Source organism: Schistosoma haematobium, chromosome ZW (genome assembly GCF_000699445.3).
Source record: "Schistosoma haematobium chromosome ZW, whole genome shotgun sequence".
Classification (NCBI taxonomy): Eukaryota; Metazoa; Platyhelminthes; class Trematoda; order Strigeidida; family Schistosomatidae; genus Schistosoma; species Schistosoma haematobium.
Window position 1 is genome coordinate 18,694,872 of NC_067195.1, and position 16,057 is coordinate 18,710,928.

At 35.7% G+C, this 16,057-nt stretch overlaps 1 protein-coding gene across 1 annotated transcript in view; it reads right to left on the reverse strand.

The window, feature by feature from the left end:
• The window catches only part of NADK2 (NAD kinase 2, mitochondrial), a 30,357-nt gene that overhangs the window by 2,373 nt on the left and 11,927 nt on the right, over positions 1-16,057 (reverse strand). The window contains exons 5-7 of the mRNA XM_051210597.1: positions 13,451-13,534; positions 7,021-7,266; positions 2,106-2,455 (exon numbers count right to left, since the gene is read on the reverse strand). Coding sequence (XP_051070604.1) covers positions 2,106-2,455; positions 7,021-7,266; positions 13,451-13,534 — 680 coding nt within the window. The remainder of the gene's footprint in view (positions 1-2,105; positions 2,456-7,020; positions 7,267-13,450; positions 13,535-16,057) is intronic.

Consider the following 16,057-nt stretch of genomic DNA (forward strand, 5'->3'; position numbering starts at 1 on the left):
TAAGTCCTGACTAACAATACTACTACTAGATTAACTGAAGTAAAACAAGTTAAGTGGAGTCTGAACCGGGAACCTAATGTATGAAGTCAATTGTGTTAAGCATTAAACCACTGTTCCACAAGTCCAAAAGTGTACATGTAACAGTTAATCGGATAAGTGATAAACGCAATATTCAACGTCAGTAACAGATTTCCATTGAATTCAGTGCATTTTTTAAACTCATTGTTCGTATCTAAGTTTATAAAAAACACTTAAGTCTTAAATGAATAAATTATTTTGGTAACCTATAAACCATTTGTAAAAACAAAAGTGGATCTAAGCTAGACCATTATTGAAAACCAAGTGAGCGATACTGCGGTTAGATGAAGAGTGCTACGTAAAGATGATAAATCACTTGGTGAGGTAGTGAATACTAATTATCTAAGGTAGTTGGAGCATGTGTTACGTAAACCCAACCGTCACCTACCTCACGCGTTGTTAGTCAGTGTTAGAATAGGCTAAGAGGAAGGTAGATGTAATCAAAACAAAACGTGATATCAGTCCATGAAGTCACTGACCTACGGTATGGGGTATGTTGGTAGATGCAGAACACCTTACTGAGGTTTACGCAGTCACCAAAATCAGTGGATAGAGACGAGTGACAAGAGCCAGAATAGGTCACAATAGCAAGGATGAGTCTATTGTTTGTCACCCTCTAGGTCTTGAGTTCCAGTATTTTTCCATACATTCCTTTTCATCTTGTCCTTCCGAACTATAATCTCGATCTTTAATCTTTCTAATTATCATTACTATGATAATTTTATCAAAAAAAAAACCTCTCTATATCACATTACCCTTTAGAGGTGAAGCAAATAGCCTTTCATTGAAACAAAGGCTTAAATCATTTATTAACAAGACGTACTATGTAGCAAAGGTCATTATCAAAAGGAAAACAAGGTCTATGCTTCACCAAAAATCTAAAAGGCACGAAAACGGTTGTGTCACATCCCACTGTGTTGATCAATTTAAATATGTGTGTGGCCACACATACATAGGAAGGAGTAATCATGGTCTCCAAATTAGAAAGCGTGGACATGTATCTAAATTTCTAAAAAAAAAACACAAATGAAATCAAATCACCCAACAAGAATAGATGATAAACATCCATCATCCTCTATTACCAAATACAGTTGAATCGGATAATAAGATTGATCTTAACACGGCTTTTGTGGTGTTGTACAAGTGTTAAATGGTGTATAATAAGGCTTATTGAAGCCTTAGCCATACGAAAATTCAAACCCCCTTTAAGTATTTCAAAACAGTTTGTTCTCATCTTAAACCTACCCTAGTAATATTGGCTTATTATCCAGCGTGGTGGGTTTTCAAATTGTTTTTCTTATTATTTCCTTTATCTTTGCCTCCTCCAATTGTCTAGTTTACCTTTTGTTTTCTCCCATACAAATGTTCTTATCGAGTATATGTGTGATCAGATTGTTCGGAATGTATTGCGCTAATATATCACATAGTTCCGATAATCTTCGTCTTTTTATTTAATTATTCAAACCAACTTGATATGTGTTTCTGTGAGCTGAGATCTAAATTTTGACTTACTGAATTGCACACATGAAAGCTTTTGCTCAAGGTTGAATCAACTTAAACACAACGAACATTCAGTGTGTTGTCGACTCCGAAACTTGATCTATGTTAATAACGAATCGAATTCAGTCGACATAGCATGTCTGAAGCTATTTTCCAGACAGATATCAGTTTGCAATTCTACTGTTTCCAGCTCAAGATCTTGAATATCTGCATAAGCATTAAAATCTTTAAAATGCTCTGAAGACTCATTCTTAAGTCCTGAAATCGAGCAACTGTAGTCTTGAGTACATCTTGGTCAGACCATTTGTATCTCCAAATGTTGCGAAATGAATATAGCCAATTTTTTCAATTTCGTGAGACAGCAAGGTTAAGTTTCATTTAAAAATTCATTTCCTAAGGATTTAATATAAAGTCCTAAATATCCAAAAAGCATACTATTTCCCTTCAGGTCAATTTTATGAATATTTGTTAGTGATTTTTAATTTGTTTAACCTAACTGTTATGTAAAATATTAAATAAAAACTTACCATTGTTCAATGGATCTCTAACTGTATACATCATTTGACAATCTTCTGGATTAAAAATAAATGATTTATTATATGATGCCTCAATTGTTTCAATTAAACAATCCAATGTAATGACATTTGAATCCCCAAATGAAGATGTATTTGTACCATGATCTAGTAAATAATTCGACAAAATAATTGGATTTATCTGTTGAACAAGATCAAATAATTTTTTAATATTCGATTTGGATATTTTATTAATTTGATGAGACCATGAAGTGGAACCTGTACCAGTAGAAATGACTAGACCACTTGATTTTTGTTTTTCAATAGTTTTCCCGGAATCAATTGAGATATCATAAACGGAGACACTGAGAATAAACAAAAAACGATTAGCGTACTAGAATGATCAATATTTGCTGAGTTTTAAATATGACTATATCAGTAAATATGATATAGAAAAAAGTTTATACTACTGGATCGCTTTAGCCAGTTAACTACTGAAAACTATGGACGACAGTTGGTTTATCATAGTTGGAAAGTATTTAATAGTATATGTTCACAATGACACGAGAAAGTGAATCCATGATATTTAAGCGTTCCGTTAAGTGCATCATCTGTAGACCACCGAGCTGACATATATTGGGATATATTTCACAGCTCTATTAGTTTGCAATATTGCGCGACTAACATCAACTACCATCAGTAATGTCTATTTCGTTTCAGAAATTATGGAAATGATATTGACCAATGAATGGCGATTTGAAAGGACTTTACCTCACAAAGTGCTACACTAATGAAACATCTCACAAAAAAATTGTGAATATTAATCAGCTGTTTGATCATCTCAGAGAGATTTCGCAGGGAGGAAACATCCAAAACCTTTTATCAAACTTAAATTATTATTCATTATAATCCAAGAGGTATCTTCACCGAGTCCAATGTGACATAAATGACATCAGTCGGGTTTTCGGAGCTCAGTTTTTATCTACCCTAAAAGTTTATGTTAACCAGAACCAGCTAGGTATCTACTTTTATAACTTGTAAACTTCTACATATTACACATCGTCGCATACTGTTTACCATTACGTTTTACTGGACATTCAAAAACTGCTATATTCCGAAGAGCATTGAAGGAAATTAGTGGGATAATTTGTAAATCTTCTAGTATTATTATGAATATAGTTGGGGACAAACATCCTAAATTTTGCAAATAACTGGTAAGTGTTATTTTATCACATATAAACTGTTCAATTAATTCACAATTCCTTCTTGTACATCTTCTATTCTAATTGAATGAGACAAATTCATACACGCAAAGAATAATACAAAATCTATAAAATACCATATCTAACAAATATATAATGCGATGAACAGATTGTAAAAGTTGACCTGATCAAAAGACCTATGCTCTTGAAAATCCAGGTTATTCTCTACTTACTTATTCTTTTCTTACGGAAATTTGATATAGTTTTACCATACATATGCATGTTGCGATATCGACAAAGAGTGAGAGAAACTTATTGAAATATTGTATACTGACTATTCCATAATGTACTAAACATATAATAACGAATACGACCGTTATTATTATCATTATAATTAAGCAATAGTTTCCAATAACTAATATAGTATTTAACTAAGCCTGAGGATTAATTTGCAAGTAAATCGTAACAGTTTTTTCAACCACTCTACCACAGACTACTGCTGTGGTGAAGAAAGACTCAAGTAAGGCAGACCAATTTATTGTTTTGTAAAAAAAAATACAGTGCCTTTGTAAAATATGAAAATCATACATTAAATACAGTATTTGCACATCTTCCTTTTGTTGTCTTTAACATACTCCATCATTCTTCCAATTCTATTGTCATCCCGATTTCTCTGTTTTCTTTCTTCTTCTTTTTGTTGCTGTTGCTGTCTTCATTTCAATATTCTGCTGGTACGTATTCCACTTCCGATTTTCGCTACATATTACTTATATCTGTCCACATAGCAAGCGTACACCATACTACTTCTCACTAAATTAATAAACTTCCTAAGATTTTAAGAATCTACTATTCATAGAAAATGTCATATATCATTACTGACTGACTTAACAACAAATCAATCAGTGGAAATACAAATATACTTATGCAGATAACACAAATAAGGTCACCAGAAGAAACAACCATGTTACATTGTAGTGCAGTAAAACGTTTCTTCAAAAGATCGATTTTTCACATACCTAATACACATATCACTCATTGAGATATTAATGTTTGTGCATGAACACTTAACTTTGTTTGATTGCCGACAATATTCAATGAGTTCGTATTCACAAACAAAAAACTAAGACAAGAATGAAAACTCCGTATATCATGGTGAAATCTGAATCTCTAACAAAAGAAATGATATGAATACTTACATAAATAAACAGAAATAATGAAGATAAAGACTACTTCTGTAAGAAACAGAGAAAATAACATGAATTTAAAAATTCGTTGATGAAACTTGGTCAAAATCTACTTGCTTTAATTTCAACCAACAAATCATGTAGAATAATAGGAGGCAGAAATGAGTGTATAGAAAGATTATAAAATAAATTTTTAAAAAACAACACCTGATCACATTTATTATTAAAGATTCCTGACAGATAATAAAAGGAAGAAGTAAGCAAGGATCAAAGTCTATGATACCAATGAAATCTACTGATTGAATTGATAATTAAGTTAAAAATAATGTTAACCAGTTGATAGATTTCGATTAAATAAATGAATTTAATTAATTAGTGGTTGTTCGTTAATTGTTTTCAATGAATAAAAACTACAAAAATTTATTCAGTCAAACCGGTTAGCATTATTAACAAATAGCACATTTCCCATCAAATCAATGCATAATCTAATTTATTTATAGAAAATTGTAATACTGTAGTTTTAAATTATATCGTAGAAACTGATAATTTGAAATTATAACATTAAGCGTTGTAGCACACAGGATCATGTCATATTACAAATATTTTATATCAGAAGGGGTTTTGTGGAGATTTTAGAAGCACTGGATGGCCGTTTCATCCTATTGTGGGACTCCTCAGCAGTGGTGACCAGTGGAGTTCAACTAGGTCTGTTGTCAGATAGTAACTCACTGAAGACAATGGTGGATGTGTCGCTCAATTTCGTGGATTAGTTGAAGTTAAACATTAACACCGTTGGATGCCGGCTTAGTGGTCTAGTGGTTAAGTGCTCGCGCGCAAAACAAGTAGGTCCTGGGTTCGAATCTCGCAGGGGGCGAGGTCGTGGATTTGCACTGCTGAGGAGTCTCACAATAGGACGAAACGACCATCCAGTGCTTCCAGGTTTTTCATAGTGATCTAGCTTCAACTGACTCATGATCTTAACCATTGAAATTACTATAATATCCACAAAACCCATAAAATATAATTAAGTTGCTGAGTTGTATATTTTGCTTTATGATAGTAGATATGTAGAGGAATAACATAATTCAAGATCGAAACGAACATACAGAGTGGACGTACCTGCACCATTAAGGACAACTACGAGGCATATTACCATAAATCAAAAAAATAAATTAAGTATACACATTTAACTTAGCAAACGATAGTCTAACCTAGTTTTCTTTCTTCAATGTATGCTCTTGATGAAATAAATGAATTATGTTGAATTCCAACTGGCAAGTGATATGTGGATATTACACATTATAGGGAGTAAATAAACAGAGTGAATTTATTAAACTATATAACAATGATGTATGTATTAAACATTATTTATATCCAAATGAGATTTGTAAAACATTGACATTAGTCAACGTTACACTTCTATTCAATATAACGAACTGACTAATTGATGTAACTCATTAACTATGTACATCTTTATTTACTTAATTCATTTTTATATTATTTTTTTGGATCTTCCTATTGATGTTTAGGACTGCAATTGATCGGTCTCTTACTAGCATATGTGCATCGTGTGAGGATTGCTTCGATATTACCTTGAACCACAAACATTATAAGCAGAGATGGATAGTGGCTGGCAGTGGAATCCAGGATGCGCGTTTCGTCCTATTCGGGACTCGTCAGCTGGATGTGCCCGTTTCTCAGAGTTGATGTTCACTCCGAGCTTATAATGTATGTGACTTAAGGCAATATCGAGGCAATTCGCACACGATGAATATATGCTAATAAGAGACTGATCAATTGCAGTCGTAAACATCAATGGGAAGATCCAAACAAACAATATAAAAATGAATTAGGCTAGTGACTATTTGGACTCGTTAGCTAGGTGGATAACCCGATGGAGTTTGAAGCGAACGGTACCGTGTTCGAGTCCCGGGGTGAACATAGACTCTGCATGCGGGTACATTCAGTTCCAATTGGGACGAAATGCAAGCTCTGGTATCGTTCCACTACTAGCCACCATCCATCTCTGCATATTTATGTAGTTAGTTTATTGCCATAATTTATGTTGAATTTTAATGTGTAGTATCCTTTGGTCACGATAATCCACTTGACTTCCAAAATCAGGGCAAGAATTACGACACTGATACCGAATACCAAACAACGTAAACAACTCACTAAATATATCTGACAGCTTAGTTACTGTCGCCTCAAAACTGAGTTACTGAGGTAATTTCCGCAGAATATAGTCAGAAATGTTTTCGTTAACTCTCAATTCATTCTGTGATTTGGGATGAGTCGAATGAAACATTTTAGTTGCAGAATAGACGGTAGTTGAGTATAACACTGAGTGTGATAGCTGGTGATTGTTCGGTCGCCCAAACCGTCGTAGATAAAGAAAGGTTTGAATTTCAGACCAAGTGGGTAAAATGTGATTTTTTAAACTCATGATTGATAGAGAAAATAATAATTCTTTCCGAACTGACAATTTCACACCATAAAAAGTTCCATGTACTTTAATTGTGTTACAAAAAATAACTAACTAACCATGCGCTTGAAGCAGCCCCAGCAAAAACCTCATTCAAAGCAAATACAGGTAGTAATGTTGTCTTCATTTCACTTGGACAACAAGATGGAAATAGTTGGCATGATGAAGAATCCAGTGGGGTATTTGATAATTCTATTTCATGAATACTTTGGTTAATTGGTTTATTTTTATCCAAAGGTTGCATTATCAACTGATCATTTTTTGAATGAGTTATGGTGACACGTATACGCTGACGCCAAAGCCATCTGAAGGTTAAATTAGTTTAGCTATGATAGCGCAATAACAAAAATGTTAAGTTAAATTCGGAATAATATAAAACGTTTAACCATTCACCCTGACTTTATTTTGATTATTGATAGCTATTTCATACGCGTCACAATCTCAGTTACAATAAAAATGCCTAAGTATTGATCAAATCATTTTAACCATGCCATCGTTTGCATATTTTACAACTTTGATAACTATATTTCATAAATGTAAGGAAGCACCGAGCAAATAATTAACACACTTCAGTTTACAATGTGTGTAGATAACGTTCATTAGCTACAGATACCAGAAACATTGAAATCTATGCAACGAGGCTTAGATTTTGTTGATTAACGGATAATCAACACTAACATAACTTTACAAGTGTCAGTTATTTAGTTCAATCTCGCTAACCAGACTATGTATATGTAAGATATTCTGTTACTCAATGCCATGATTGAACTGTCACGGTTTCGAATTCTGCGTCAGTTAACCTGCGCGTATCCAAGAATTTTTGTCATACCTCAGTAAATTACACTCATGGTTGTGATGTACAATCCCACGAGCAACAGTCTAGTAACCTTCAATTAATTTACAATAGATGAAGGCTGGATATTGAGAGCTTATTGTAGCCCTTCATGAACAACATAATAACTCTATCCAACTTACCTCCTTCGTCTAATCGGCTGTGAGGATCCGCTAGGTACTCTATGACCATTTCTCCAACATACAAATTTAATATGCGGCTTCAGATTCTTACAGAAATAAGAATGGCGAAGTGCATAATGACAGTGCATCACCATTTCATAATTTCTGGTGCTCTTCAACGCTTCAATTGATTAAAACGCTACCAGATACAACGTACTTAAGAACACGTTATCCGTGTCCGTGAGGACGTACGAAACAATAAAGCCTGTACTTTGTACGTTATTCACGTTCATAATTTCGAAAAAAAGTGATCAGTAGAGAGATATTTATCTTTTATATCAAATTTCAGAAATAACTAACCAATTATTACCAGTTTTAAACCGATCATTTAAATGGACGAAACGGGATGAGAAAATTCTTATCAAAAGTCAAAACAATCTCAGAGAAAGATGGATATATTATTCATTCTCAATCCAGGAGATTGGATCGATGGGCAGAACACTTTAGGGATCAGTTCAACTGGCCTTCAGCCACACTTCAGTTTCCCACGATCTCTAGTCAACCTGAATGGCAAGTTAATGTAGGTCCTCCGTCCCTTTACGAAGTTGAAAAAGCCATAGGAAATCTGAAATGAGGGAGAGCAGCAGGCCCTGACAGGTTTACTCCTGAGATTTTTAGGATGGTGGTCCAGTATTGGCAATGAGATTAACCGAGGTCTTAGGTAGAATTTGGGAACTGGACGTAATCCCATCTGACTGGTCTCAATCACTGATTGTGCCAGTCTATAAGAAAGGACAAAAGTCCTCTTGTGACAATCACAGAGTAATCAGTTTGACTAATATAGTGTCTAAAATATTAGCTTCAATAATACTTCGACGCCTAATCAAAGCTCGTGAAGAGCAGATTAGAGAAAACCAGGCTGGTTTTCGACCTGGACGTGGTTGTATAGATCAGATATTCACACTACGTCAGGTTCTAGAACACAGACACACGTTCAGACGCCCCACAATGGTAGTATTTCTCGACCTTAAGGCGACATTCGACTCTGTCGATCGTGAGGTTCTATGGCAGTGTTTGTCACTGAAAGGAGTACCAAAGAAGTACATTAACCTTATAAAGGCTCACTACTCGAACACAACTGGTAGAGTAAGAGCTTATGGCGAACTGTCATCAGAATTGATTACCTCAAGTGGTGTTCGTCAGGGCTGTCCACTCTCCCCATTCTTGTTCAACTTTGTGGTCGACGTACTTTTAGAGATAACACTTTCCTCGTCTAAATTTCCAGGGGTTGAACTTGTACCGGGAGGTTCACTTGTTGACTTAGAATATGCAGATGACATAGTTTTATTTGGTGAAGACGCTGACAAAATGCAGAGTCTTTTGACCACTCTAAGCAACAATGCAAGCATGTTCGGGATGCGATTCTCCCCCTCGAAATGTAAAATATTGCTTCAGGATTGGGTTGCATTGACGCCCGAACTAATGATAGGGAGTGAAGTAATTGAGTGTGTCGACCGCTTCACTTATCTTGGAAGTCTCATCAGCCCTTGTGGTTTAGTGTGTGTCGAAATCTCAGCACGGACACAGAAGGCTCGACTAGCTTTTACCAACTTGCGTCATTTATGGCGTAGGCGAGATATCCGTCTATCAACCAAAGGACGTGTTTACTGTGCAGCAGTTCGTTCCGTCCTGCTTTATGGCAGTGAAACATGGCCGGTAAGAGTAGAGGATATCCGTAGGCTACTAGTATTTGATCATAGGTGTCTTCGAAACATTGCTCGTACATCATGGGACTATCGAGTAAGTAACACAGTTGTTAGGGAACGGGTACTAGGTAAGGATGGCAAATCAATTGATGAAGTACTGAAACTTCATCAGTTGAGATGGCTGGGACACGTGTTACGTATGCCCAACAACCGACTGCCTGGACGTGCGATGTTCAGTGGTATAGGAGTAGGTTGGAAGAAAGCTAGGGGCGGCCAGACCAAAACATGGCACAAGTCCATGAAGTAACTGACAAGTGAACTGAGTCATGTTGGTAGGTGTAGACTACCTGGTTGGGGACTGCGAGATGATAGCAACCGATGGTTAGAGACCGTGAATGACATGGCTCAAAATCGTTTGCAATGGCGCAGGTGCATCCACTCTCTGTGTTCTCCCAAATTCTAATCTTCTGAATTCTTCATGTCCCTTTTTTCCTCTTTCCAAATTTATTTCACTGGATTATACTCTTTAAATAACATCTCCAAACCCTAATCTTCCCGATTACTGCTTATACTCTTATTACCTCTACCACTACGGGATTTGAATCGACAACTGAATCTCTGTGCTAATGTGGTGTGGCAACTCGAACTGATGTACGTACGTACGAAGTTCTACGTTGTTACTGACTGACTGACTGATAATAAAACGACCGTGAGATAAATGATAATCTTATTTTACTATAGTTTGAAAATTATATACTGAGGTCAGTTCGCTATCACAACAAAAGCATTTCTATGGCTAAGGTCAACTGAACTAACCACTAATAAATTCTCACCACGCCCTAGTGAATACGCCATATAATCAATTGAGAATAATGATAATGTGATCATGGCTCTCATATTAGTAATACTTTTTCTGGTTTATCAAATGTCGATCTTATCTAATGAACATTGATCTGTTTAATAATAGTACATGCAAACCGTAATAAGAATGATGGAAGGCCGTTAGCAGTGGAATCCAGGATGCGCGTTTCGTCCTATTCGGGACTCGTTAGCTGGATGAAGCTGTATCCAAGGGTTGATGTTCACTCCGGGACACAAACACAGTACCGTTTCCTACAAAAGCCATCGCGTCATTTACTTGGCTAGGACGAAACGCGCGTCCTTGACCCCACTGCTAGCCACCATCCATCGGTGTTTATGTTTGTGGTTTAAGGCAATATCGAAGCAATCCTCACACGATGCACATATGCTAGTAAGAGACCGATCAATTACAGTCCCAAACATCAATGGAAAAATTTAAACAACAAATACAAAATGAATGCAATATTTTTCACATTGTTCAGCTAGACAAATATAGGTTTTTATTTATTATATCGAAATTAAACGTCGGTACAGCTAAATATCAATTGATACAGTTGACCTTATTCACATTTAGCAGCCAAATCAACCTAAAAGTTTATGTCAGACCTAAGCCTGCTAATTAGCACTGAATACGACCAATATTTCAATTAGTTGTTAAAGATGGTTGTTATTGTAACGTTTAGCAGTTTCGGGCTCGATATTAAGATATTCACATATTACGAATATGTATATAGAATTTGTTAGTGTCCCTCTAATATGTTTAACAAATAAATCCAATGATTCGAAAAATGATTCCAGACGTGAATAACAAAAATCGCTTAGTGGTAACCAATTTCATGTTTATTTAGTTCTTCTTAATCCTGACCAAATTCGACAAATTATGTTGCAATGTGACCCTCAGTCTAAGTGAATAGAAATCAAGTCCACAATACTAAGATATTAGCTGGTTAGAGGTAGGTGGTAGAGAAAACTTGAGCTTGGTTTTATGCTAGTCAGGACTCGTCAGCATAATTCTACACAAATTATCTAGTTGCTTTTAGTAAGTTTGTATAATGCTGCAAAGAGAGATATTATATCAATCCCACAATTTGATGGGTTCATTCAAGATGTTATTAAGATGGTAATTTGATAAATAATTACAGTTGATTGATGCCTTATCAAGTAAAGTTTGGGACCTGAGGCGATAGAAGAAATGACAGAAACTCTCTTGTGGTAAACAAATGTGGATCATTTTGACTCATATAATGTCTAGAACATTAGTTAACTTTATTTCACTGAACTGATGTGGTATGACAACATAGGTCTATACCCATCGGTCCCAGGTCTTATGTGTATTATGACTGGCTGATTTCTGACCATTTACACTAGATAATTATTCGAACAGTTAACATATGGAACTACCAAAAATAAGTGTTGGGATCATTAATTATACACTCAAACGACCATTGTATAACCATAAGTCCAGTGAAATTTTCACATATCATCAAGAATTTAACAATAGAATGGCTGGGTCTAGGATAAGGCAAGTCGTACAGTTCCAATTAGTATCAATAGAAATAATTCTAGACAACTCGCACAACATACCAGTGGTTGTCGCAAAGGAACAAACGAAGGAAATTTGAAAATTTGCCTGTTTTCTCAATGTCATTTATTTACAGGAGTTTTTTTCAAAAACGTCCTCTTTTATTTTCAAAATCCGCCAAGGGTCATCTTACACTGTGACTCAATGTCATAGTTGAAACAACGAATATGTTTAAATCTTTCCGAGAGCTAGTAGTAGTCTAAATTGGATAGAAAGTAGATATTTCGGGATTAACACCGTTAGATATAGAGTTTTTTGTTAACTCTTTATAATATATGTCAATATATGTGATGGTCGGAAGAGATCCACGTGAAAACCTCAAATTAGGCTTAGTGCTATTTGGTACTGGTCAGCAAGACGTGTATACACACCTGATGGAAATGACGCTTCATTGTGAAATTTGAACCCGTGTCAACTAGTGCCATAACAAGAGATGTTATAACTGAGTAATTTGGGCCATAGCTAACCTCCTGTGGGACAGAGATCTTTACGTAAAAACTGTTCATATTGTAATAACCAATGCCTAGTTAGTTATACTGATCATACTTAATCAATCAAGTTACAATGCAGCCACTATATGAAAAAGCTCGACATTGCAGTGCACAGTGTTTGATGATATGTAGTAGAGGGCAATCAGTAGAACTGAAAACTAGATAAAATGATATTGGTCTTTGTTGGATTCCCGACAGTGTAAGGGTCAATAAGTTAGATAATAAAAGTGGTCCAACACACATTGCATACATGGACATAATATTAAAAGTTCTTGGATAGATTTCAAATAACTCGATCAAGGTGCGATTCATAGTTTAACAGAAATCTTCTTCAGATTTTTCGCTAATAATTTGAGTACTTAGCTTACATAACATATTGTACCAGCTATATATTTGATGTCTGAAGTGCTTCAGAGATAATTTGGATTCATAGAACTAAAATTTGTGATGATACTACTCGTCCTACGGACGAGTAGATCCAACGAACCTTCAGTTGTACATAACACTTGCAGAAGATAAATTCAAATGTTTAGGATCTATAGATGGTGGAGATTTTAGTAAAAGATAATGGCTTTGTTGTAATCAAAACTTCAATGTTTTTCGCTGATGATATTGTTTAGGGAATCAATGAAAGCTTTATAATAAGACTATCCTGAACAAAGGACCCTATTTCAATAAGTTGTTGCTCACAATACACTGATTAATTCCCAAAATTGAATTAATTACTAATCAAACGAGTAACTAACACAATTATTCTTTTCCATCCTATTTGAAATGTTTGACAAGTGAAAATAATAAATTTAATTAACATGAATCAAAATCAAAATATTTGAATAAACTAATAAAATAAAAACAAAACTGAATTTGATAGTTGTAAATTGATCATTGCACTTACTGGAAATGTTTTGATAAAAGAAGATGAATAGCTGTAGGAACATTGGAAGTACACCATTTCGGTAAACATAAAAATCCATGAGAGCTACATATACAGAAATAAATGGAAAGAATACTTCGTTAGGAAGTTTATTTACTTATTTAAACACATGAACATTGCTACAAAGAAGCACTGTCTCTACTCATTTGAAATTATATTGTTTTTTCTATTCATCTCTGGCATGCAAGGATTATGAAAGAAATTTACAAAACGCTGTGGTTATTTCGAAAAACGCAGACAATTTTTTTTAAATTTGGTTATTTTAAAAAACCCTGTTGAGTAAAAAAAAACGAGTTCAAATACTATAGTTGGCCTTGAGTTAGACTTAAAGTGAGTAAACGTTACTGATACTATTAGCCTGTTCAAAGCAAATTAAGTGGGGTAAAGTTATAAACTGAAATCTATTTGGTTGAAAGTTAAGCGTTTCAAACTCAAAAACAGTGTAGGACAAGACCAACAGGGGGATAAAGTAGGGGAACTGAAGATGGATTTTCTGAAGATTATTATTTTATTATCTTGTCATTTATGGCCCACAAATGCCCTGGTCCGGTCGATGGTGAGGAGAGTCAGCTCTCCCTTTCGAAGTGCTCTCAAATGGCCACGTGCATACAACACTCAGGGAAATCCTACTCACTGCCTTTTCGCGACGAGGGTGTTGTTTACGAAATTGAGAGGACGAAAAGCGAATGTTCGGCGCCTTAATCGGGTTGGTGGATGTAGAGGACCCACCTAGGGCAGTTGAAAAACCCTGATTCCAAAGTGATGGTAAATATGGGCTTTAGGATGCTAAGCGACCAAATAGCGTATGAACCTATTGTTGGTCACCGGCTACTATAGGACTGCATCTTCTAACGTTGCTTCACTGACTTATGGATTAGACCTCTAGGTTAAAGGCTCCGGATGTGGCTCCCTGAGGAAACCATCTTGTTCGGTTTAGGCACCCGCAAAGTATTCTAGCCCTCACACAAATGGGATGACGAAGTGTGGCGCATATATATTTGGAGCTTCTTCGTACCTATGTTCATGTGTTTAAATGCTCACTAGTGACTGGCTTCAAGAGATATTTCCTGGCAATCAAGTGAAAAGCAATGACCAGTGGAGTTCAACCGGGTCTGTTGTCAGATAGTAACTCACTGAAGACATTGGTGGACGTGTCGCTCAACTTCGTGGACTGGTTGAAGTTAGACATTAACACCGTCGGATGCCGGCTCAGTGGTCTAGAGGTTTAGCATTCACGCGCGAGACTGGTAGGTCCTGGGTTCGAATCCCGCAAGTCGGGATCGTGGATGTGTAGTGCTGTGGAGTCCCACGGTAGGACGAGACGTCTGTCTAGTGCTTCCAGGGTTTCCATGGTGGTCTAGGTTCAATTGACTCATGATCTCAACCATTGAAATAAGTAGTTATTTTCGTAAGAGATAAACCATCATTATAATTGTCAATCGCTACTATTCAGTAATCTTTAGTGATATTTAAACATACTTACTTTTCTGTTCAATAATTCCTGTATAAGCAATCTATTTTATTCAATAAAAAGCTCTCTTTTGATCTTTTTGATACCAGTTCCTTTGGGGAACGTGTGGGTTACATCAACAATCCGGTCTCGAGGAGAACAATCAATCGACTACATCATATCACTGGATTTCATACATTGATCATGTTAAATAGCTTAAAACTGGTTTTATTAATATAAACGAATAATTTTATGTCACCCTAAGCTAGCCGATACCAAGCAAGTCACTGAAGTCGATTTCCCCACGTGTAAGCGTATTGAATATTGGCAACGTTGTAGGATCTGCATAGTTTCAGCGAGTTGTATATGGATTGAAAGGTATGAAACTTCGTTGCTTAAACAACATAATAATTATTATCTTAGCACTGGACTTATCCATATTTTTAAGGCACACTTCATTGAGCTGTTCCCACTTCATGATCACCACAATGTTTACCTCTATTTAGTGTTTTTTGATTAAGACGAGAGGTGGGAACCAACAGTCAGTCAGCCATATCGATGCGCATTTCGTTTTATTCAGACATTCACACCCGAGCTAACCTGTATAGTCCCACAGATGTTTATCCAGAGTCACTGCTTACAGGCGGTGTCACGCAATTGTTCAGTTAAACGGAAGGTTAAAACACTGGATTTTCGATTATTAGACTGTAGGCTTTAGACTAACTCCATCTTCTTTTATTTAGGCAGCCATGTAACACTACCAACTGTCACAGAAAACATCTGATTAAAAGTCAATCATATGGAATATTATGTCAATCTGACTTAATGATCACACCACTTGACCAAAAAAGTGAGTTGCAGGTTCGAGCCCTGCTACATTTACTTTCTATCAGGATAGCTTGGAAGTATAAGGACCAAGACTATGTGATTCACTTGTGCCATTAGTATCAGTTGACTAGCTTAGAGACAGTGTTAACTTGCAACATATGTGAGCAAATATGAAGCGGCTATAAAGAATAAATTAAATTAGTTGACAGAAAGCTTTACATTATCCATGCTCTGTATATCTTAAGTATGGAAGTAACCCTGATAAGATAGCTGAAAACTGGTCACAGAGA